This window comes from Diprion similis, chromosome 6 (assembly GCF_021155765.1).
Source record: "Diprion similis isolate iyDipSimi1 chromosome 6, iyDipSimi1.1, whole genome shotgun sequence".
NCBI classification, from domain to species: Eukaryota; Metazoa; Arthropoda; class Insecta; order Hymenoptera; family Diprionidae; genus Diprion; species Diprion similis.
This window is the reverse complement of record NC_060110.1, coordinates 14,156,702-14,179,462: the sequence shown is the minus strand read 5'-3', so window position 1 is coordinate 14,179,462 and position 22,761 is coordinate 14,156,702. Positions and strand designations below refer to the sequence as shown.

The window sequence follows — 22,761 nt, the reverse complement described above, 5'->3', positions numbered from 1 at the left end:
ATCGGCTGGTTTCAAAGCTGAAAACCATTTCGACTGTCCTTTTTCCTACTTCGACAAAAATGCACAAGCAGCAAATGGTCGTTGAGACTCTTTAGCACACCCTGTACGGATTTGCAAGTATATGATCGACAGGCCTGAACTACGGCTCGTTGCTGTGCACGGAGCATCAAGTTTAGCAGGTACCGAGGATACGGGTGCCTGCGTACCCATTATAAACTTGTACCTACATGCATTCATTCTCTCAAGACGTCTTATTGTCAGGTCATATTTCGTCGCAACCGAGTCTGACGACCAGGCACGTATTCGTCCTCACACTTGGATATACTGTATACGACTGTTAATAAACGCTCTAGTTACTTGAGCAGGCCAAGTGACAACGCCCTCCTCGGTTAAAGCCCATATCGTGTGTTCCACGTTTATTCAAGTAATGTACGTGTGCATTAAAGACAGTCGATGTAGCATTCAAGCACACTCGTACTGCGAGCTGGGAAAAATTGAAAATTATCACGAGCCTATCACTTGCATTTGAAAGTTGAATGTCATTTTTGAATACACAAGTGATGATAGTACAGTAGAATCAGTCGTGACTAGACTGAAGACAACATGAAGACAATATTCAAGTCGGTCACCCGGTACATTGATGCATTTTATACCTGGTGGACTATTCGTTCTCGGCAAAGCGATTCGTCTTTGCCTTTCAAGCTAGGAATTGTAAAACGACCTTTTCCCCTCCGTACAGCACCGATGCACAGCTGCTGGCCACATTTTCTCTGTTGCAAGCAGAGTAGCTTTGTGTAGCTGGTAAAAGGCCGGTTTGTCGTCGCATGTTTTTCGAGATTTGTACATACGCTATAGAGACAATTCTGCAGAGCTCGGAGACGCAAGGAAATTAAATTCTGTCCAAAATTTTGGGACTTGTATTAAAGGTCAGGAGCGAAGGCTCAGACGTTACAACATATCGCAAATAGATAAGGATTACGTAATGAAATATACGTAATCAAAAAACTTCTTATGTTTATTAATAAATAAAACACATTCCATAGGGCCAGATGGAATCTAATGGTGCGTGGTTTTTTTCATTTCGTTTTTTTATTACAACGGTACTTGACGCATACACAGCGATTGCGCAACGCACGCGTCCTTTCGATGTGTCACGCAGCTTGGCTAATGGCAAAATACGTTCACTTGCCTTCTGGTATTTACAAATGGAACACACTTTAGCGCTCTTGGAGATATAATTAATCGGATTGAAATGTTTTATAGCTGTAGCACTACGTATTGAACACTCGAGAGCTGTTACACATAAGATATATATTGTCATCACACCTGGGAACGATATGAAAATCATTACGTACTAACGAGATTTGGTCGGTTAAACGGGACATTTTTTTAGGAACTAACTTTCCTCAAATGACCTGTTCGATATGGTAGCTTCATTTTGCACGTACACAGCCAGTTTGGATCCACCTACAGTCTTTCGAAGTATAGTCAGCTTAAAGTCAGGATTTGTGAGAGTCTAGAGATTTGAAGTATTCCTTCTCTTAACCTTCTTCTTCTTCGTTTAAGCTGGGATGGTTTCTGGTTATACGTACGACTATTATCTCTTTCCCGACCGAGAAAGCCTTTCTACTGGTTTGAATTATTGCTGGAGGTAGAAAATTTATCAAATGCTTTTAGTAAAGTTTAGACCGGACACGTAGTCCTGATATTTCTTTAGAATTTACCAGGAGTATGCTCCTAGAATGTCAATGGCACCGGATTCAAGAACACTGGTAGCATTTAAGTACCATCTCTAATCATAGTGAAGAAAGTACAGAATGCATTATACGGAACACCGAATTAATAGTAGTAGAACACCTAGTGTGTTCTTCCAAAATTTTCTTCTAACTTCACCTGATTATACCAATGTAATATAGTTGATTTTAAATATGGTGAGCAGTAAAACAGTTTCAACGAGAAATATCGTCACACTTTGAAAGAACCCGTTCTTGACGTTTAGACGCAATCGTACTAATTTTTTGTAATTAACAAATGCGAATGGTATTATTTTGAGTCGATTGGGGTACCGAAGGGTGTCCCACCCTAGCGGAACCCTGAGAAGATTTCACTTCATCATTCCGCCACTTGACCGCCGATGGCGCTTTCAGTTTTAAAACGGGTTTTACCGGAACAAGAGGTTCTCAACCTTGAAACGATTCGCGTCACTAAATGAGGTGGAATTTTGCTGCTGCGTTGCACTATTTCAAACTATTATATATTCAAAGGTTTATCGCACCAATGGCTGAACTTTTGTACCGGAAAAAACGCCTACTATAACCCATATCGTCATCTCCCGGATAAAAAAATTCAAGCGATAATGTGATACACGATATGTGAATAATAGAATGCTGCCGATATGGGAATGAAAAAAATCGCTGTGCCAGCAAACCCGCTTGTAATGAACATACACACATACAACGAGAGAATAAGAAAGAACAAGACGTACAAGCAGAGAGAGAGCCACGCAAACATATAGCTGAGAAGAATCCGCGCTGAAAACGATGAGAAAAAAAGCGATATCGACTAATGAGCAAGATATCTTGATTGCTTATGGTACACTTTGGGTCGTTTATAGAATACCGTATCAGATCTGAACCGGTTCGAAACAGGAGCGATCAGATGATCGATAACTACGTCGAAATCTCGCGTCATTTATTTTCCGAAGTATAAACCAGGCTTAACCATCTAGCGGAATGCCTTTCACCTCGGAGATGTTTGGCTTAAGCCTGTTTCCGCTGGTACTCGTAAGTGGGCAGTAGCTGCCCCTCTTCCTTGTCCTCCTCCGGGATAGGCGGCAGGGGTTTGCCGTACCCCTCGCTCCGTCGTTCCTGAAGATCTTCGGCCAGCTTTTCAAAAAGCCCCTTGAACACGTGGTTGTCAATATTTTTCGCAATATAGTAGAGGAAGATCCAGTCGCTGAAGTTGTACTCACGAGTGACCGTGAGCACGTTCCAGGGATTGTTTCGCCCAGGACAGGCCAACGTGAATACGATTTGGTTGAACTTCTTGCTCCTGGAATTCGATGAATCATTTAGAAAATTAGAAGACCCGAGTCTCGGCGGTAGGTATGCGGTCGGAATTACAGTTACACCAACCTCGCGTGCAGTAGCATGGTTAGAATCCTCCACAGAAGTCCTATACCGGTGATTATCGCCAGGATAATCAGCCAGAACCATAAGAATGTATATATTTTCTCGTTGACAACATTTAACGCCATAACGCAGAGCGCGTCGTGCTTCTGGAGCGTTCCGGATGGACCGAATTTGCGAAAAGTGCACTTTGTCACCTTCGGAAAGACTAAGTCCAGCACGTCGATTTCGTCGTCAAATTTGTCTTCGGAGACACCCTGTCCAAGACCCAGAAATGCACCGCCGAGAAATACGTCCGTGACGTAAATCTGCGCGAGGACGTTGATGAAGTTGAGGACCTCGCACATCCCCAGGTAGTAAGCCCAGGGCCGGTTCACGTGGAGTCGATTCAGAAATGCAGTTCTGATAGTCTGCAGCTTTTGCTCGGTGTCGAGACGCGAGGGAATGGTCAGAGTATCGTTGACCGTTATCGGTTCGTCTCGAAGAGACAAAGAAGTCAACTGAAGTCCAGCTACGAGGGCCTTCAATCTCCCACCTGAAACACGGGGCCGATTCACGGGTTCAGCTAATACGAAAAACATGTTTGCCTACACCGATATTGTAGGTGTAGCTTTGTCATTATCAGAACCAGGTTACTACGATGAGATTGAACCATCGCAGAAAGAAATATCGCTAACCTTCTTTCGATCTCCAAATGTAATGCGGTAGGTAAAATAAGATCGCTTGGAAAAAAAGGACAAATGGAACCCATTGGTAGTACGCATGACGTACGATTGGATCTTCATCGGTGGCGGGACCAACTCCAGGATGTGGTAAATTTCCCGCATTCACAGAATCCAAGTCCATGTGTTTTACCTGTGTGCATTTATTTAGTGATTCATCGGTAAATTGACAAAGAAATTTCTTCTCTTAGGTAATATAATGAAGTTGATATGTCATCGTGGAATGGTGAAGTGGCATTTTAAGATACGACAAATATTTTTCAAAAAATTGGAAACTACTGCGGTTCTTTATCTATTTGTGTCACCGCAAAGTGGGCGCTATCGTCGGCACGATGACAAATCCGATTGGCGCATATGTAATAGCCACACAATATAGTCTGCGGTTACTCTGTATAGTTGAACAGCGATTGAAAGTGGCTTATTGTTAGTGACCGACTTTGCATGGTGATTATTGCTGTGTAGAAATAAGTACTGATTTTGCATTATTAGAGAATATTTTTGAGTACAAATAATATCAAGAATCTCGGAGGTTCGTACATAGCAGTTAGAACTATGATCGAAAATATTTTGACTATGCTATGGTGATTTATTTTTAGATGACAACTAATTATATTTACTCCATCAAGGTTGCCTGCTTTTTGTTTTCTTTCGTGACGAACTTCACATATGAATTGAGTTTCAACATAACTACAGCCCACACGTTTGACTGATTGAAAAGCCATATAATGCGTTACCAAGGAATTATCAGAGAGTCACACTCTACGTATATCTACAGGGGGGTCATATTTGAATGAGAAACGAAAGGAACCCTTCAAATTCCCGTAATCAAAATATGCCAGAAAGTCGACAAAATTGTATATTTTCTACCGCCATTCTGAGTTCTTTTGTACAAACTTCACGGACGACGTGCAATTTTACTGGCACGTCAATTCCTCGTCGGTAAATATGAATATTCGCGTATTCGGACATAAATGTACGTACTCATAATCACAGCAAGCTTCACGCGCTCCAATACTCAAACGCTATTGAGCCAAGTTTCCGAGTTGAATACCAAAAACTATTTGCCCGCGTCATCTGTTCAATCTGACGATGTTGACATGCTGCGAGGCTTCAGCCTGATGCAATCAACTTTTCAGTGAGCTCTCCGCATAATTTACATTTAATTAATATCCTTCTACAGCATTTCCGTTTAAAAGGTACAGTCCTCACAATCAGATGTGATGCAAGCATCGTATTCAGCTATGTATTGGATATCTATTTCAGGCTCTTAAGAATTCAGGATTTATTTGACGAGATATTAATTGTTACCTACTACTTACCGACGCGACTCGTTTAGACAAAATCATTAACGACAAACACGACTTATTTCGATACGCAGTTTGCAGTCTCTTCTGAACTAGTGTATTGCAAGATGCTGCACTTTTAAAGTCAAATACGGTAGCCCATCATGCTAATGAAGGGCCATCTGCAGAGCTTAGCACAAGACACAAGATCCCCTTGAATAATTGAAAGCACCCAATTCACCGAATCTTAACGGTACACGTATAACAATACAAAATGAACGATGATGAACGCTTTATTTATCGTGAGTATCTACGATAGTTCACTTACCACCGTGAAAGTCGACGTGAAAAAGCAGTAGGTGTCTATAACATGTGGAGGTATCGCCAGGTCAGCAATGCATCTAAATTTTTTGGGAAGTAACTTGAATCTGCTTCATTCGTCCGGGCTTCAATAATTATAACAATAATACAGTTGAAACGGCATTCAATACCTTATATGTTCCCCGATAAATTGCCTTGAACACACCAGCAACGATGCTGTTAGTAGTGCCAAAAACGTTGCCCGGTAGTGTAACTTGAAGACTGGAAAAATACGTACAAGTGTTTTTACATCAACATTATTATGAATCCTGCCGGATTAAACAGACGAGAATTTTATTTTTCGGGAGATAAATATTTTTTGAGCAAATTTTTGAACGACACTCAAAAAGATATAAGTCATAAAATAACGTTGGAATTTATTTTAAGTCAAATCAACCGCAAAATCTTACGAGAGAATAAACTGACACATAAGAGGAAAGCATTTCATAACGAGCTATGGATATAGAACTCCTTGTCCTTAATTTTATTTCCCCATCTTTCACAGAAATTTTCTCTTCAAAGCAACACTTTTATTTATACTTTCCGATTCACGATAAAGTACGTAATTTATCCCAGCAATCAGACCACGACGTGTAATATTTATTGTTTACCGCCTTTTTTTACCCTCTGATTAATCGACTATTTATACGCTAATATATTACGTTAATGGGTATCCGGAATTACCGAAATTGTCGATAGACACGGCATCCTGTGAGACTTTGAGTTTCACATGGTCTTTCAAGACGGAAAACGTCGCCAGAACGGTAGCCATGGTTGAGGCGATAGATGGGCTGCTGCGAAAAATCCGTGCGGCCTAAAATGCAATGTTCACAGCTCGTCGGTTCACCACAAAGTCCTGCGATTGTTTCCTTAGTCCTGTTATCTTATCCCGAAAGTCACACGTCTTCCCGTGTCTACCGACGTGACGTCGGAGAGTCAAACACTTGAATAAACAACTGAAAGGTAGGTAGACGAGGACGTCTCAACTTACTGATTGGACTCAAACTGAAGCAAGAAAATTTTATTTGCCTTATCTCTTTAACCTACACTCCCACCGACACTCACTGTTTTTAGAACACCGGCATACCTTTATCGGTATATCATTTTTAACACCCAATGATAGGCTTCTATCTGCGGTAGATGTAAGCTTCACTGTTTTTAAACACGTACCTTACAGTGATAAGCCTCTTTGCGTGAAATCATGATTCATTATCACACTGTATAGCCTACTCTGGCACAATTTTATTGAAAATTAGAATCACGGGACTGTTTTACTTTCTCTGACATTTTTTTAAGAGATCATTTACTCTGACGAATCTCCGGGCCTCAAGGCCACCGAGCCGTGAAACACTTGTACCTCTCATACTCAGCTAAATTTATTTCATCTATAAGAAGTTGCACATCAGGTAAACCTGTTCTGCAGTTAAAGTAGTTGACAAACTTCACAATTTATTGACTTTTGCTTTCATATCGCACCTTGTTTTCACCGCGAGATCTCGGAATTCCTGTTTCGAACGTTTTTTGAAATAAATTATGTATTCGTTGCAACAAAAGTAGTTATCGATAAAACTTTGCCTGAGAATTATCGGTTACTGTTTTCACAAAGGGAAAAAAGTCGCAAGTAGACATTTTTTTTAATGCCCAAGGTTATGTGAGGTAAAAAATTCAACACTGTAGAGAATAGTGGTTACTATCGATTGATCTCTATGTTTAAGAAGCACAAGTCACTGTACTTTTTTCAATCGCGAAAAATCAATATATAGTTACATAAAAGATTATTGAGTACAAACTTTATATTGCTTAATATTATACGACCGAATTTATTGCTACGGGTTACCACCTCTGAAATGTGGTGACGAAACCGCACTCCGAGTCATGCTCGCCAAATTTGGTGGGCATGTGCCCAAAAATCGGTGATAAATTAACGAGAAGAATAAATCTGTCTGTAAACATGTATTGTGCATTCACTGGCAAAAGGAGCAAGCGTAATTGTACCCGCATAGCGGATTTATGTGTCAGGGTAATTCTATCGACAATAATCAATTCCAGACACTTTGCGGAATCCAAATTCGCGTATTATCGCCCCCTGGCATCGAAGTATGATTCCCCGAATTTTTTATTCGTCACAAGACCCTGAGAGACGTGACTATAACCTTGCAATGTATTGTGATTCCTCTACGATTACAGACTTCGATCAGAATTTTCCGGACGTGGAAGATAAGGTTATCGCTACCTGACACGTAGGATATGACAGGTCTCCCACCTGTTGGATTTGTTCCACGAACAGGCACCAGGCATTTCAACCACAATGAAACGTCTGTCACTCGAACTCCAACACGTAACGTAGATATAGTACGCATGAGCGAACAGTTCTGATCCTGGGAATCGCCACGCCTTAATCGCGCTATTCCAATTAGGCAATTTCTCTTTCTTCGCCTGCAATATAAAGGCGAAGGTTTGCCATTTTAACATGATGGACCTAATATTCATGAGAAAAAGTATTACCAATTACAAGAAGACCGATGTTTCAGAAAATCAAATACTAATATTCGGTACCAAACTCGATGAAAAAATCGACGAGAATATTAGACGACAGTACAAAAAAACGATACCATCGCGATGCGATTAGATTTATGAACCGGAACGGAATCATTCTGACGATCGCCGTGAGTTGCGGCATGCTTCAATAGGACTGACTCTATCCAGCTTCGCCTATTGCATCAAATTTCAGTAAATTTCGAAACAAGAATTTACTCGACCGCAGTTTAGATGTACTGTGGATCGAACCATGATCAATATACCAACTGTATTAACTTTTATCACAACATATTTTTCGAGAAATAAGCAAATTATGGAGAAACGAGAATTATATTCGTGAGTCGAATAACTCCAACTAAAAATCGTGCAGCGTTACGATCTACTATACGTCAAAACTCACGAGAAATTCTACCTCTTTAAGAGCGTCCGCAAAGAGACGGTACATGTCCTCCGTTACACGACTAACAACGAGATTATAATTTTACTTAACTGACACTTCCTCGATCGTTTTACGTAATATTTCAATTAAATGGGATCTGACGTCCGTTACATTTACTACGTATATAAGGTGGAAGAATGTAGACTTAGCGGGGTATAAACACAATTCGCGCAGGTTTAGGCCTCCTAGTATAAATGAAAGTGTAAATGAAGTTGAGTATGAATGAAAGAAAAATGTGAAAATTTCATCAAATTGCGAATAGTCATCAAGAAAATGATAATTCTAAGAAATTAGGCCAGAAATTAATCGCCGTAGATTATGGTAGTGAAAAAGAAATACAGCGAACGTGACGTTTTTGAAATTTGGCAAAGTTTGATGATTATTCTCGGTATCCAAGTTATGAACGGTTATATATAGAATTGATTAATGTATATGATTGGTGAAGAATGCTGGGACATCTGTGATAGTACAAAACAGCGTGTAGCTACGTTTACACACAATCACGCTACTTGAAAACCGTTGTAACAAGCGAGGCAATTAATCTTATCGCAGGGTTCGCCTGATTGGGCTCTATATCTACAATAATAAACTGTATCAAAGTCACGATGGGGCAATATCTAGAACAAAACGTAATTCTGAGCGACATACAATCAAACGAGACACACCTTAATTAGAACAAGTTAACGAGGAAGTATGTCGACCGGTGATCACGATTGCCATCATTAAACGGTGGTGCAGAAGTCCGCAAGAGCTTCGTGTCTTTGTAGGGTTTAATCGGAATGCAGGCTGTGCACCATCGATCTTCGAAATACCCCGAGAAAGGTAGTAGAAATCGACTTGATCAGAGAGTCCCACGTGTGGGCCACGTGTCTCTGTCATATTACGCCCGAGAGGCGTATGAAAGTTGCATTTATCGTCTCTGAATTCCTCGTGGTCCCCGGGCTGCTCATTGGGAATCCAACCCGTGCACGACGGTCTTGGGTTTCGACGATGCCCAGTCGAGGACACAGAGTTCGTGAGAAGAGAAGAGAAGAGAAGAGTCCTCGGGCTCTAATATACACGTAACGCAGGAACCCGTACAGGCTACCGCGGCTACCACCGGCGGTGACCGGCCGTTGCCCCCGTGGGCCCGACGGGCCTCATGCCCAGTCGATGCCGAAGCCGGCTGGATCCTCGCCAGGCTCTGCTGGCCGCCATGGATCCAAGACCGTCGTCCGCCGATCGTGACCCATGGTGACGGTCTCAGGGTCTCGCTTGACGCGGCGTGTCCCTACAGGTACGAGGCAATAGCGTCGACGTCGAAAGGTTCGGGTCCAAAGAGATCGCGCCGCGTTCGTCGAGGGTAACGATCTCATACTCCATTGTCTCTTCTTCTACGACGCGGTGGCTAGCAATAACTCTACGCGATTACAAAGGGGCTATTTTTTACCGTTTATTCTCGCAGACGTTACGGAGGCGACGTTATTTTCAATTAGTCTTAGATAGGGCTGGCGTTATACGGTGTTCATCATTTATGATGTACGTTGTAAGTGCAATCCGGGTGATTTATGAACCGCGGATGCTGCAGCGATACGTGAAAGTATAATCGGTAAACTTTGAATCGCCAAGTGGATGTCGACCATATTTTGTCCGTTCAAATTTTCGGGACGTATGCTAAATGGTGGTTACTTCACTACGGTTTTGCACTTAAAATGCATTTTCGCGAGTCTCGATATTGCTAAGTCCCTCGCGTCGATCACCGATTGATAACGATTACATATTCTATTTGTTTTTCGACAGTCATTATTTCCCCGATCAAAGATCCGCTATTCTGCAGCTCTGTCTATACTTGCTGGAATTTTAGGGAAAATCAATCATCATTATATTGCTCAAGAATTATTGATTTCGATTACCTTGACGGTATAATACGCTTCTTCCGTCTGTCACGTGACAACTGCAGCTACCGGTGCTTGCGAGGAAGTTTCTCTCCTGGAAAACGGACGTTAAACAGTACAATAATCATCAGTGGCCATCGGGTGCATTGGACGAAGTCTATCGTGTACGCAAATACAATTAATAAGCAAAAACTGATATCGGAGAGCTCGGAAAAAGTGTTCATGCGTGGATAACGGGAACGAGCGTGATAATTGGCTGAATGGAATTCGTTATGCGAAAGTACGTGATGCCTGTCACGAATCGTTTTACACAACGGTCAGATTTCTACAAGCCTCGTTGGTCGCGTGCGAGTCCTGGATTGCTGCAGCGTTGATACGATGCACCGTCCTCAATCACCGGTCTTTGTGACGTTTAGATATGCACGAGTGTGTCATTAGATGTGATAAAGTTAGATTACCTACGAGGGTTGTGCCGTGGGCCTTGGGCAATCGCAATAAAGCTGGAGGTCAATTTAATAAAGCAATGCTTGTACTCATAGCTATATGCTTTTCCGCGACCTAATGTCTTGTAATTGTGCGGCCAGATGCGAAAAAAGTTGTATGCCAAATCGATTCGACCGATGTACGTTGTGGCCGACCCTACGCCAATGGGGGCAGGATCGTAACCTGGTGCTTCGAGCAGAGGAAGCCTCAAAACCGGATTAAATCGGCGTTCGTCACTCTACCGATATAGTGATTCACTTTTCACCGACTCGAAATACGGACTCAAAAGTACATGCATACTCGCTCAGCGTGTGGTTCGACTCACTTCTGCAATCAATATCCTCGAAGAATGTGAATCTGTAAGCTAAAAAATATGTTAAACACATCCGTCCTCATAAACTTGGATAAAGTTGTTTCTCGTTACAACTAATCAACTGATTAATGTCTTACATCTCAATTTGTCCAGGAACGACGCAAATTGTTGGTGATTTGTGAACGTAACGTAGAATTAGTTAGTGGAAGTAGGCCTGTCTGTCCGATTTATCTATATGGCACCTACAGCTATCTTCCATCAGCTTTTATCACTTCGGAGTAATCTCACTGGAAGGTCCCAGTGCTACGTTTTCCTGTGGAACTTGTGCATCGCTCTGTTACAGGGAAAACCCACGATTGATTTCCTGTCCATCGATTTTTTTACTATAAAAATTAAAACGATCCTTCGGCTATATGTTATTTATCAACCCCACACATATTTGCTATATTATTATTATTGTCATTACTACTATTATTATTTACGTCCTCATTTTATAATCATCTCAAGATTCGACCGTTCGACTTGAGATGTAGTTTTCGCTTCCAGTGGAAATGAAACATGTTTAACACGTGGGCAGCTGTGTCACGTGTGAGAAAAAATAGGTCTTCGGAACATAAGAATCGAGAAGCATAGCAAAACTCCTCGAGTGTTCGAAGCGCGTTCGAAGTTCTTTCACTTCCATCTCCAGGTGAGGCGTACCCGAAGAAACCCGCAACTTTGTCTTCACCGCGTCTACGGCACACCCACGTACATCCAATCCCCTTACGCCTTCTCTGTAGCATTTGTTCGACTAGATGAAAGACGGTGCCTCTCGACGCGAGCTCGGAGGCCGTCTCGACGCTGAGGTATTAGAATCTTTTTACATCAATATACACAGCTGGAGCACAAAGGTAGTCATAGGAATAGTCAGCGCGGTTGATTATGTTTTAACATACGCGTGTACCTACACGTGTAAGTATAGACGCCTACATTCGTAATGAAGCCTACAATAACGTCGTACATTGTGCATACAGTGTATTTATAAGACTCTCGTAACCACGGTTTACCAAAGGAAACCTCTCGTAGGATTTTCGACCTTACCAAGCAATAAACGCCACTATTTTAGACGCTTAGATCTCAGTTTAAAAACTTACGTGTATTGTAACTTCCTACCGTTTTTCAAAGTGCATCAACGTCGCCAGATGGGGCGAGGAAAAGGTTTTCAGTATTCTCTACAGCTCTACACGGAGGTCATGGAATAACTCGTGAACATATACGATATTCTTAACTGCACTGAAATCGCAAGAAAGGTGACTCTCGAGTTCTCCGTGACCAATAAGAATCAACGCGCGTCGTAACGTGAATCAATGAATGACCTTCTGTGAGGAGTTACGCAGGATCCAAAGTATTGAGAAGCCGAATGTGATTAAATGGAAAGACAAGACGGTGAAATAGGTACTGTTTTGCAGCTATCTTTATTTCAATTTGATCGGCTAGTTTGCATCTTTACATTATTTCTTCTTTTTTATTATCGTCTTACATACTTATTTGTTTTTCTTTTGCTATTTCGTATGCATAAATTATATAATATGGAATGTCAGCCAATCATGTTTTTTTATCCTCTTTAATACCGGTTTGGTTCGTTTTCTTCCTCAATATTTATTATCTACAAGAAATTGCAGCGAATACATAAGTATCACGTATATCCCCTTAAACTTTTCGTGAATATTTTATTTTATTTTATCTAGTCTTCACTCGACCACAATTACGGCTCATTATAGGCGAAACATTTTATTTAAAAATTTACCGGACGCTTCTTTATTTTCATCAACTACTATACTATCTGGGTTGCTTATGCAATAAAATAACTATCTATGAAGAGATATAATTGTCTCGCGAGGCACTTAGGCTACAAAACCCCATAACTGAACGGCCGATCTCAGAACATACCCAAAGCAGGGACTGTAGCGAAGTTAACGGTACTAGTAATAATGATAATAATAATAATAATAATAATGATAACAATAATAGTAAAAATAAAATTATTGATAATACAGAAAATTGCATTCGTGAGAAATGCCCATCATTTTGTGCTAAAAGTAAGCAAGAAAGTTCGCAGCTGATTTCACAAAATCGATGAACTAAAACCAATTAGCGTGACAAGGAGGTGACGAGATACAAAGTGTATACTCATAATTATGAATTATACGTGTATGGATACTCCGTGAGAAAAACAAAGGAAAGAAACTTCGAGAGAAAACGAAAACGGAAAATAAAAAATAATAACAATCGTATAGTGAACGATAAGGAGCAGAGAAATTGACATTTTCGTTTAAAGGCTACAAAAAATATGATGTTTATTTTATTCTTACAGCGTTTCATTAATATTATAATAAACTATTGTTTCCAACTATCACTGTTGCTTTTATTGCAATTTATCAAACCTTAAATCTAACTTCTCAGAGCATTGCGCGCTTGAATGTTTTCCACTCGGCAGACCACATCTCTTACGATTTCTAATGCTACATGTTTAATGAATAGGCATGTAATCATGAAATGTCTTATTAAAATACATATAGAAAATTCTAGAAACTCGTATGGCATACATTGGGCGTACCGAATTGTTTGAAATGTTTTTTAGGTGGGAATGATGAGATGTTTCGACAAGGCAAATGGTGCGATAGTTTGTAAAATGAAGAAAAATAAAAATTGGTGTTCAATTTAAGTATCTTTCTCTCTTTCTTCTTCGAAATTTCACGACTTATTTAAATTACAGTGAATATTTTTATATATATACAAACATATAAAATATTTCTGACAATCACAATCTGTAAGGACATAGGGAAAATATATATTTATATTGCATATTCTCACATCTTGTGCGTCTCTTGGATGAACATTTGCGCAGAGATTAATCCACGGAAACTTGACATTCGACGATAATAATTGTAATTTCATCTATTCATTATATAACTATTATGCGATTTACACAATTCTCTCATTGTGTTTGGAATTATTATTGATTTATCATTAATCATTATTATTAATAATAATATAAAATTTCACAAGATACGATATGATGGAGTGTGTACTTGTGGCAGTCTTACTTTGAGCATCAATTTTCAAAAATAATCGTCTTCTCTCGTTTCACATTATTTTGGTACTTGCGACTACCAAAAGCAACGTAAAGCAGAACAAAAAAAAAATTCTAAATCATTCCTGGGAGAATCCCTAGTTTTGTTCGAAACTTGTATAAGAGGATGTATGAACAAACAGTGACTCCTCCCCATTGGATCGGATCTAACAAAAATTACAAATGTATTTTTATATATATATAAAAAAAAAAAAAAGAAAAAACAACAAAGAAAAACACGTAATTCATTTGAATACACTTATCAATTATATATGTAGGCATATGTATGTATGTACATATATATTTATTGGTCCCTCGTGGAATGAAAACTTTATGGTTAAGAAAGATACTATATACTAAAATAGTATACCAATTACTACGATAAAAATAATGTTACTAGGGAACGGCGTGCCGCGGTGCGATAGCGCAAAAATATTTTGAAAAAATATTACGGCTGCAACACTTGCTCGTAAATCCGTGAATCGGTATGCCTATAACGTGTGCGTTGGTGGACAAAAATTATCATTTTTCTCTCCTCTCCCTACACACACATACACACGCACAGACGACAGTGCATAGATGGGAACAGGTATGCATGAATAAATAGGTGGCGTCTGGTAAGGCGGCAGAGGTAAAACGCTCGATGAGAACCGCTGTGTGAGCCTGACTGTGACAAAGGGCCGCCTTATACCTTCGCTTTCGGTTGTAAACCGTGCCTTTCCGAGAACTACGGCGGGCAAGGGCGCAAACAAAGATAGGCTACGTGCATGTGTGCCGCATGCAGTCGGGCTGCATAAGGGTGCGTTTACGGTCGTGGAGTGTTGGGGCGTTCAACATCTGTCCCGACTATCAATTGTAACCTATTATTTGCTCTAGCCTAGGCCAACCGAAAACTTTGTGTGTGTGTGTGTGTGTGTGTTTGGGCGCGCGTGAATATGTACATATACATGCATATCTACATACATACGTGTATGTACATATATATATGTGTATATATGTGTATATATATAGACACACGCACAGCGTGCATCCTGCGGAGCAGTTTTACAACCCTTGAAAACGTCTCCTAGATATTACTTAATGATGATCGCACATGGAGTGATTACCTATGATCAATGCACGTATCGTTTTCTAGAAATGAGACGCGATCGCCATGATGCATTTACCGTTAACTCGAGTGTTCTGCAGCATCGCGTGGACGCCGACCCCTGTGTTTATCACAATTAGAGCCTACGCCAAAGTCTCGGAGTTGTTTATACTATTAGTTTCCTTTCCTTTTCTATCAACAACTATAGGTAAATTTGATCGCGTGTATAATATGAAATTAGTGGTTAATATTGAAACTGCATCCTCGGACATGGCGCGACAACTCTAAAATTCATCAAAAACGACGATCGAGTCTAGGGTTGTTAGACGGGGTCCTTGCCATCCAGCTTGTCGGCGAGGTCGGCAACGAGCTCCTTGTATATCAAAGGATCGATGTTCTTCCCGAGTTGGTAAAGAACGAACCAGTCGCCGATCTGGCACTTCCGGGCGATGGTCTCGATCTGCGTCTGCGGCGATAGGCGAGCTCGGGCGCGAAGGAGGATCAACCGTAGCTTTGGCCCGGCGACGACGGCGGCGCGGTAGGCGAGGCTAAGGCCGCTCAGGATCGCGAGGACGATAAACCAGAACCAGAGGAACACGTAGATCTTCTCGTTTACGATGTTCAGCGGCAGAATGCAGAGTCCGTCGAACGGCTGCACGCTTCCGGAGGGACCGTATTTGTGGAAGGTGCACTTTGTAACCTTGGGAAAGATCCGGGACATCGGGTCGATTCTGTCCGCCGGGTCCATTTCCGTCATGCCGACCACCTGGGCGCCGTAGGTGCTGAACTCGCCGTCCAAAAAGAAGTCCATGAAATATATCTGACCGACAACGTTTACGAAGTTCAATATCTCGCACACGAAGAATCTGAACGCGTAGAAGTTCTGCGTGTGCATATTCGACGTGAAGTAGTCGACGAGGAGTTTCTTGCGGTCCGACTTACAGTCGTCGTTCACGACGGGACAGTTCAGGTCGAGTACCAACATCTTGATGCGACCGCCCTCCCAGGACTTCCAGAGGTAACGGGGCACGTAGAAGAGTATCGCTTGGAAGAACAGAGTGAAACATACCCATTGATAATACTTGTGGTACTTTTTCTCATTGTCTCCTGCCTTCAGAGCCCCGACGCCCGGCTGCACGATGTCTTTACCGACCTCACCGCCAATGTTCGGCAAAGTGAACGTCGAGTAGATCCAACAGTAAGTGTCCATAACGTTTAACGGAATATCGTCGACTATGCAGTCGATCGGATCCCCGATGTACTGTCGCGAGGTGACGAGAAGGCTGAAGGCGATTAGAATAATCACTGTAGCCTTGTAGTGGAGACGGAATACGTTGTTGTCGATGCATACCGAGTCGAGCTTGAGCAAGCCCTTCACGGACCCGAAAACGTCAAACATTTTGCCGGTCTTAGCCTTGTCTTAGGCGAGTCCCACGAGGGCGCACACGTCCCGTATATCGACACTTGATGCGGAATAATGACACTAACTAACTAACTTGCACTCGCGGTAACACTGTTATACCGTCAAGCGTCGTCATCTAGGTTAAAGAATACTGTCGACGCACACACGGCACAAGTCCGACGAGTTGTTCCCCTGCGTCGTTCGCTCGGGTCCACTCAACCCCGCCGACCCGCCGCGACGCCCGTCGTAAATCCCCTCCCCCAACCCCCTTGGCCGAGAAGACGAGGCGCAGTTGTTCGTTACGATATCCTCGCTCCCCCCTCTCCAAGCCTGGGACCCCACTTGCGGCATCAACCTAACGCGCAGGCGCACGGGCCAGTTGATCCCGTTACCATGGCGACCGGCTGGGCGAGATTAGCCTCGCGAGGGGTCGGCGAGCCGAGAACAGCCGTGCCGCCTAGCCTCGAGGCAGGTGGTTGCTCGATGCGATTGCATACGATTGTTCCACTGCTGTGTTATATGTATAGCGGAAAATGAACACCTTTCTTTACCTTTGTGCCTACCTACTCGGCGTTCTTTTCGGCATCGCATCGGCACGTAACACGGGAGATGCGTTCAACGACGCCTCTGCACTCATCTGACGAGCGGCTAAACGCAGCCGCCCGGAGGGTAGATGAGAGTATTAATCTGGGAACAACGCACGGTCGCTGATGACGTCTTTCTTTAGGAAAAAATCACATTTTTGGAGCGGCTGTACTTTTACTATGGATTTTTTAACACCTTTTATCGCTCGAAATGTCGATCACGCCGGTAACTGACCGACTTTACGGTTTTTCGTTTGATGACGCAAGTTTTCTGCAGGGAATTTAGACGAGGGGAAAATAACTTTAGATTTGAGTGACGAGATAATTTTTTTCATTTCAATTAATTTAAATTAATTTTTTTAACTCAGATACATTTATTTAATTCATTTTAATTAATGAATATCAATTTTTCTTTTTTTCTTCTCATAGGTAACTCTTAACAATTCACTCTAATTCACTTCGAGTGAGGTAATGAAACAAAAACTGTATTGATTGTTTTCTTCATTTTCAGTCAGTTAAAATTAATTTTTTTTCGTTTCAACAGATAATTCTGGTACGAATCCAAACTAATTCAAATGAACTTGACTTAATTGTCCATAATTCAATTCTCTCTCAGTTAATTCTCATTATTTCGGTTAATTGTTATTATTTCAGTCGATTCTCATTAATTCAGTGATTTTCAATCAATTCGGTTGTTTCTTATTAATTCACAAACGTATTGACACATCAATCCAGCGAGTTATTTCCCCATCGAATTTATCTAGAAGGAAAAAACGAATAACTTACCTAATACCTTCAGTGCTCTGTCCCAAGAACACCATTGCACGAAACAATTCTCTACGTCATTCATGAACAGGGGTTTTATTTCTTTCACGTTTTCCCACGAACACTGTAGGCATTAACCGGAATTGGTGGTTTAATCTTTTTCTCCATACTGAATTGCGAGTGATAAAGAATCACCGCAATCTGTAAACTTTACCGCATTTATACTGATCTTGAGCATTGCGCGCTTGATGTTCAGAAAATACCATAAGCAGGCAGGCTGCAGGACTAATAATAACGGTACTTGCAGGGTTCCATCGAGCTGAAAGATCCTGACTAATTCTAAGTGAAAGTTATTGAAATGTCAGTAAAGTATTGAGAAATCAAAAAATCTTAAGCGTCGGCGTTGTCGTAACTTGAGGAATTCTGTCGGACGTCAATCGCGTATCTTGACTTGGTTTTCAAATCATTTGAATCTTGACGTTTGAAATGACTGGCAATGACGCCGGGAATATTCGAGATATTCAAGACATGAGAGGAAAATCGCTGCTCCGATGTAAACGCGAGCCGCTTTCAATATACACGCAATATGTACGCATATTGACAGCATGCAGAGATCTAGTTTCTGACAGGCTGTAACGTTTAATTGATGTATACAAACAAGTGTGACACACTGAACGGAAAGGGTATATGTAGGTAACGCAAACTTCTTGTTAGTAATTAGAAACATATGTTCTATATGAACTCGGCACCTGCAGCTCGTCTCGTTGTCACATTAGTATACGTCTCCTAACGCATGAATTGCCGCTCATATAGAATACTTGTAGGGACTCAAATCATTATCACTTTACAACAAGTGCGAATAAATTTATCACCACCTCTGGTGTACCCCATTCGCGAGTATCGTGTTATACATGCAAATAGAAAGGTTGCTAGGCATAATCTAGGTCGATGCAATTAGCCAGATAAAATTTTTTTTTATTCAAATCTTGTTAAAACTGGAAAAACAAGTTGATGAGGGAGGGGGGGGGGGGGGGCGAGTGAGGCGATTGTGTATCTTATATTTACTACACTTAAAAATTTTGATCAGCCTCAAAGCAGAGAAAGTCTTTCGCCAATCGATTTCGACGTGTCGTGAATATCTTCAAATATCAAAGTCCACGTGAGTTTTTTATAGCTTCCCTCATTTTCTTCGATATTGGTGGTGAAAATGTGACGACGCGTACCGTGACATAAAAATATATTGTAACGACACGCCTCGTAAAAGCGAAATACCTACGTCGTTATATATAGGCTGCCCGACGAAATGATTGAATTGAAAGAGATACGAATGTGGCGATGAACGTAATACTGAATTTGGCTTATAAATGACGAGATGTCATGGAATGCCCCATAAGAAGTTATATTAATTATATTACGATTATTTGAAACTCGCGAAATAGGATAAAAGCAATTTAATGTAACAAATAATGCGTGAAATAAGTATCACGACTTGAAGCTTCGGTCTGCCCCACTTTTTTTGCCACAACACAAGGTATCGTTGGGCCGTGATGTGTGCCTGATTTATTAGCGTTGACATTTCTGACCCCGAACCAAACATTTTCACGATGACTAATACACGTCAGTGCTTATAATTTTGTATACACAGTATTTAAGACGTGAGCTAAATATCCTCGTCGCTTTTTACTACTATCATCACCGTTATTCGATATGAGCTTAGGGAGAAAGCCAAATATGTCAATATACACACGAGTCTTCTTCATATGTTGTGTTAGTGTATAGAATATGATGACTATCGTACGAGCCCTGAGCTCTGCAAAATTGCACGTGAGGCTGAAGGTGCTTGCTAAGCGATATACCTACGTGTGCGTCCGTTTACATACGGCTGCGATGAGGATGCAAACGTTACACCTATGGGACGTTGTCGCATTAATTATTTGACTCATAGCATGATCATATAATATAAATACATTGAAGTATACGTAGTGTGATATGATAATTCGTGATCAGAGTACTAGAATCGAAAAGGTAGAGAACGGAACCATGAGACCTATAGGTTTTCATCGCTTTTGTCGCTTTATTAGACAAAGAAACACTGTAATATATATCTACATATACTTTTGTACATGGTGTTTCGGATCGACGTTCTTACCGCTGGCATGTTTAGTTCCGTTTCTTGAGTTCTACAAAATTGTTACCTTCGACCTTCTGTCCGTCTAATGATTCATTGGGTAATTTGTTCAAACTATACTATATTCTAGATCCGTCCGTATATGCGTCATTTACTCATATACACATTGTTGAAAAATAGTGAAACTTATAACGTGTCGGACGATAATCGATCGTTAGTTGGTTTTCAGGTTTCAACGATCGTTTCATGGAAGCAACGGTGCACGCATAATCGTAATGAAATTTCTACCTTTGGGATTACTCAAGTCAGCAATATGCATGGCTATAGCTAACTACCTGAGGAAAATTTGTGTTCGATTTACTCCCCCCTCCCGTGTACTGTGCTCGGTTTGATTAGAAAATCAGGCCAACGCAGAATCCCACAGGCGTGATTCTACCATCTGCGTGTGCAATTCCTTCTATATTCTCGAATACGGCTGTGTTATCGTCGACGCGAATAACAATCGTCGTTTGATCGGTAGTCGTTACAACGGTGAATCAGTTATCGGCATTGCTCAAGCAGCTAAAGGTGAATAAATGGACAATGCCAGCTGCAGTGAACGCACAACGGCTGTTCGGGCAAATGATAAACCGTTATAATAAGAAACGGTTCAGGCGATATTTGAAAGGAAACGCCGAAACAACGTTCCACTGCGTCCGGCTGTGATGTTGCATTCTCGAGATGCTAACGTATATACCTCGTAAATCTGTAACAACTAAGCGTCGACGCCAATCGTCAAGTACTTCAATATCGTGTTTACGAGATACGCCTGCTGCATCGTGGACTTCTACACTTTTACAACAGAAGCAGCCATTAAGCGTAGGTGAAAGGGTTCTGGCCGAAAGCCAAACGCCGAAAAACATCACAGATATAAACGGTTTCGTACATGTATAGTTTACAAATTGAATACACGCAATTATATGTAGAAGTTTTTCCGTTTTCGGTTTATTTGATCATCATGCGGATAATTAAGTTGCGAAATCACTCGTTTAGATAATTATTTCTTATCTATGAATCACATATTATTAAGCCGGAGTATTCATCGGAGTAAAATTTCAGCCTAAATTTCTCAGCTTTGGCATTTGGAGAAGTAAAAATTCTTAGCATTCGAATTCTATTCACCTACAATTTTTTCGTACCTGATAGTGATGGTGATAATTTTGTTTATACAGTACAGTGCACAGGCATTCGTCACATTTCACATATAAAATTCGTTATTCTCAGCCGGTGATCTAATCTTATCGTATGAATCGCCGTCACTTTGTCGTAACTCGGTATTTTTATTTGATTTATTGCGAGATAAGGTTATTATAATCACGAAAACACATATCGTGTTGATGCAATAGTGACAGCTAGTATACAAAAATAGCGCCAATTCACACCACGGGTCCTGTGGCGCAACGGATAACGCGTCTGACTACGGATCAGAAGATTCCAGGTTCGAATCCTGGCAGGATCGATATCTATTTTTAAATCTTCAACATTTTTTTATCCTTGCCAAGATCAACCTAGTTTTTATTAAATAATGCTTTCTGCATACGGAAGTCTTTAATATTTGCGGTATCTTATTACAATTTTATCATAATCGTAGACGTTTGCGGTCAATAGCTGCAAAAAGCCACAGCTATATAATATACAATGAGAACCTCGTTAAGAAACAGTTATATTATACTTGGTCGGCTTTGTGAGGATAATAGATATAGAATAATAATTATTCACCTATCTTCTATATTTAGAAGGATTGCCAATTTTAAAAATAGTCAGTTAACCGTTTTGAGGTCTAAATTTTATCGTTGTGATTATATTTTCATTTGTTCGCAGATCAGCTTCCCTATAATGATAGGTTCTCATCGTCAGTGCCGAAAGAAATAATTATATTTTACGCCTTCTCCCTGCCGCCTAGTCCCTCAGGCAAAAGACAGAAGATCGTAAGCTTCTGGTTATAGCTTATACCTACCTTCATAGTTATCTATACGTCCAAGGTACAAACTTTTGCTGCGAAGGCATTCCTTCAGGTACACGCAAGGCAAAATATTCGGGACCGCATTTCATCGAGGGACGATTATACTGACCGGTTAGGGCAATTTACATGGATAATCCGACGGCTTATACATATATAATATATCCGTACATACAATTTGAATAGAAGTATATGCAAATAATAAAAGAAAAGGAAGAAAAGACATGACAGCGTCGTCACTCTTCGTGAACAATGAAGGGGAATTAGCGTTGAACCTCTCAATTCTGAGAAGACTTTTAGGACTTAACTGCTATCGTTTAAAGACATGATATCCAAATGAAGTTTGCTTCACCAAACGCCTCATTGAGACGAACACGGTGTGACTAAGCGACGAACATGAAATGCTAGTAAAAATTATTATCGTCAAGATTTAGGTGTATCGGTATGAGTCAGCAACTTTGGTTCGGAGTTTCTAAAACTCATTTCAGTTTATTCGTCATGAGAACTTGGAGACAGTTAATACAAACTAAACAAATTACCGTTG

The 22,761-nt window shown here is 40.9% G+C and overlaps 2 protein-coding genes and 1 non-coding gene across 3 annotated transcripts; 1 reads left to right on the top strand and 2 right to left on the bottom strand.

The window, feature by feature from the left end:
• Positions 1-1,393: 1,393 nt before the first annotated feature.
• LOC124407706 (innexin inx7-like) lies at positions 1,394-6,573 on the bottom strand. The gene is made up of 6 exons (XM_046884126.1): positions 6,178-6,573; positions 5,625-5,715; positions 5,462-5,534; positions 3,806-3,983; positions 3,135-3,663; positions 1,394-3,051 (listed from the first exon to the last, which is right to left on the bottom strand). The coding sequence occupies exons 1-6, from the start codon at positions 6,263-6,265 to the stop codon at positions 2,760-2,762; spliced, it is 1,251 nt and encodes a 416-aa protein (XP_046740082.1). The 5' UTR covers positions 6,266-6,573; the 3' UTR covers positions 1,394-2,759.
• An 8,611-nt stretch (positions 6,574-15,184) lies between these two features.
• LOC124407708 (innexin inx2) lies at positions 15,185-16,961 on the bottom strand. The gene has a single exon (XM_046884128.1). It carries the CDS (start codon positions 16,736-16,738, stop codon positions 15,662-15,664), a length of 1,077 nt encoding a protein of 358 aa, XP_046740084.1. The 5' UTR covers positions 16,739-16,961; the 3' UTR covers positions 15,185-15,661.
• A 4,682-nt stretch (positions 16,962-21,643) lies between these two features.
• On the top strand, positions 21,644-21,716 carry Trnar-acg. Its single transcript has one exon. It is a non-coding gene; the product is annotated as a tRNA-Arg (tRNA).
• Positions 21,717-22,761: the final 1,045 nt, after the last annotated feature.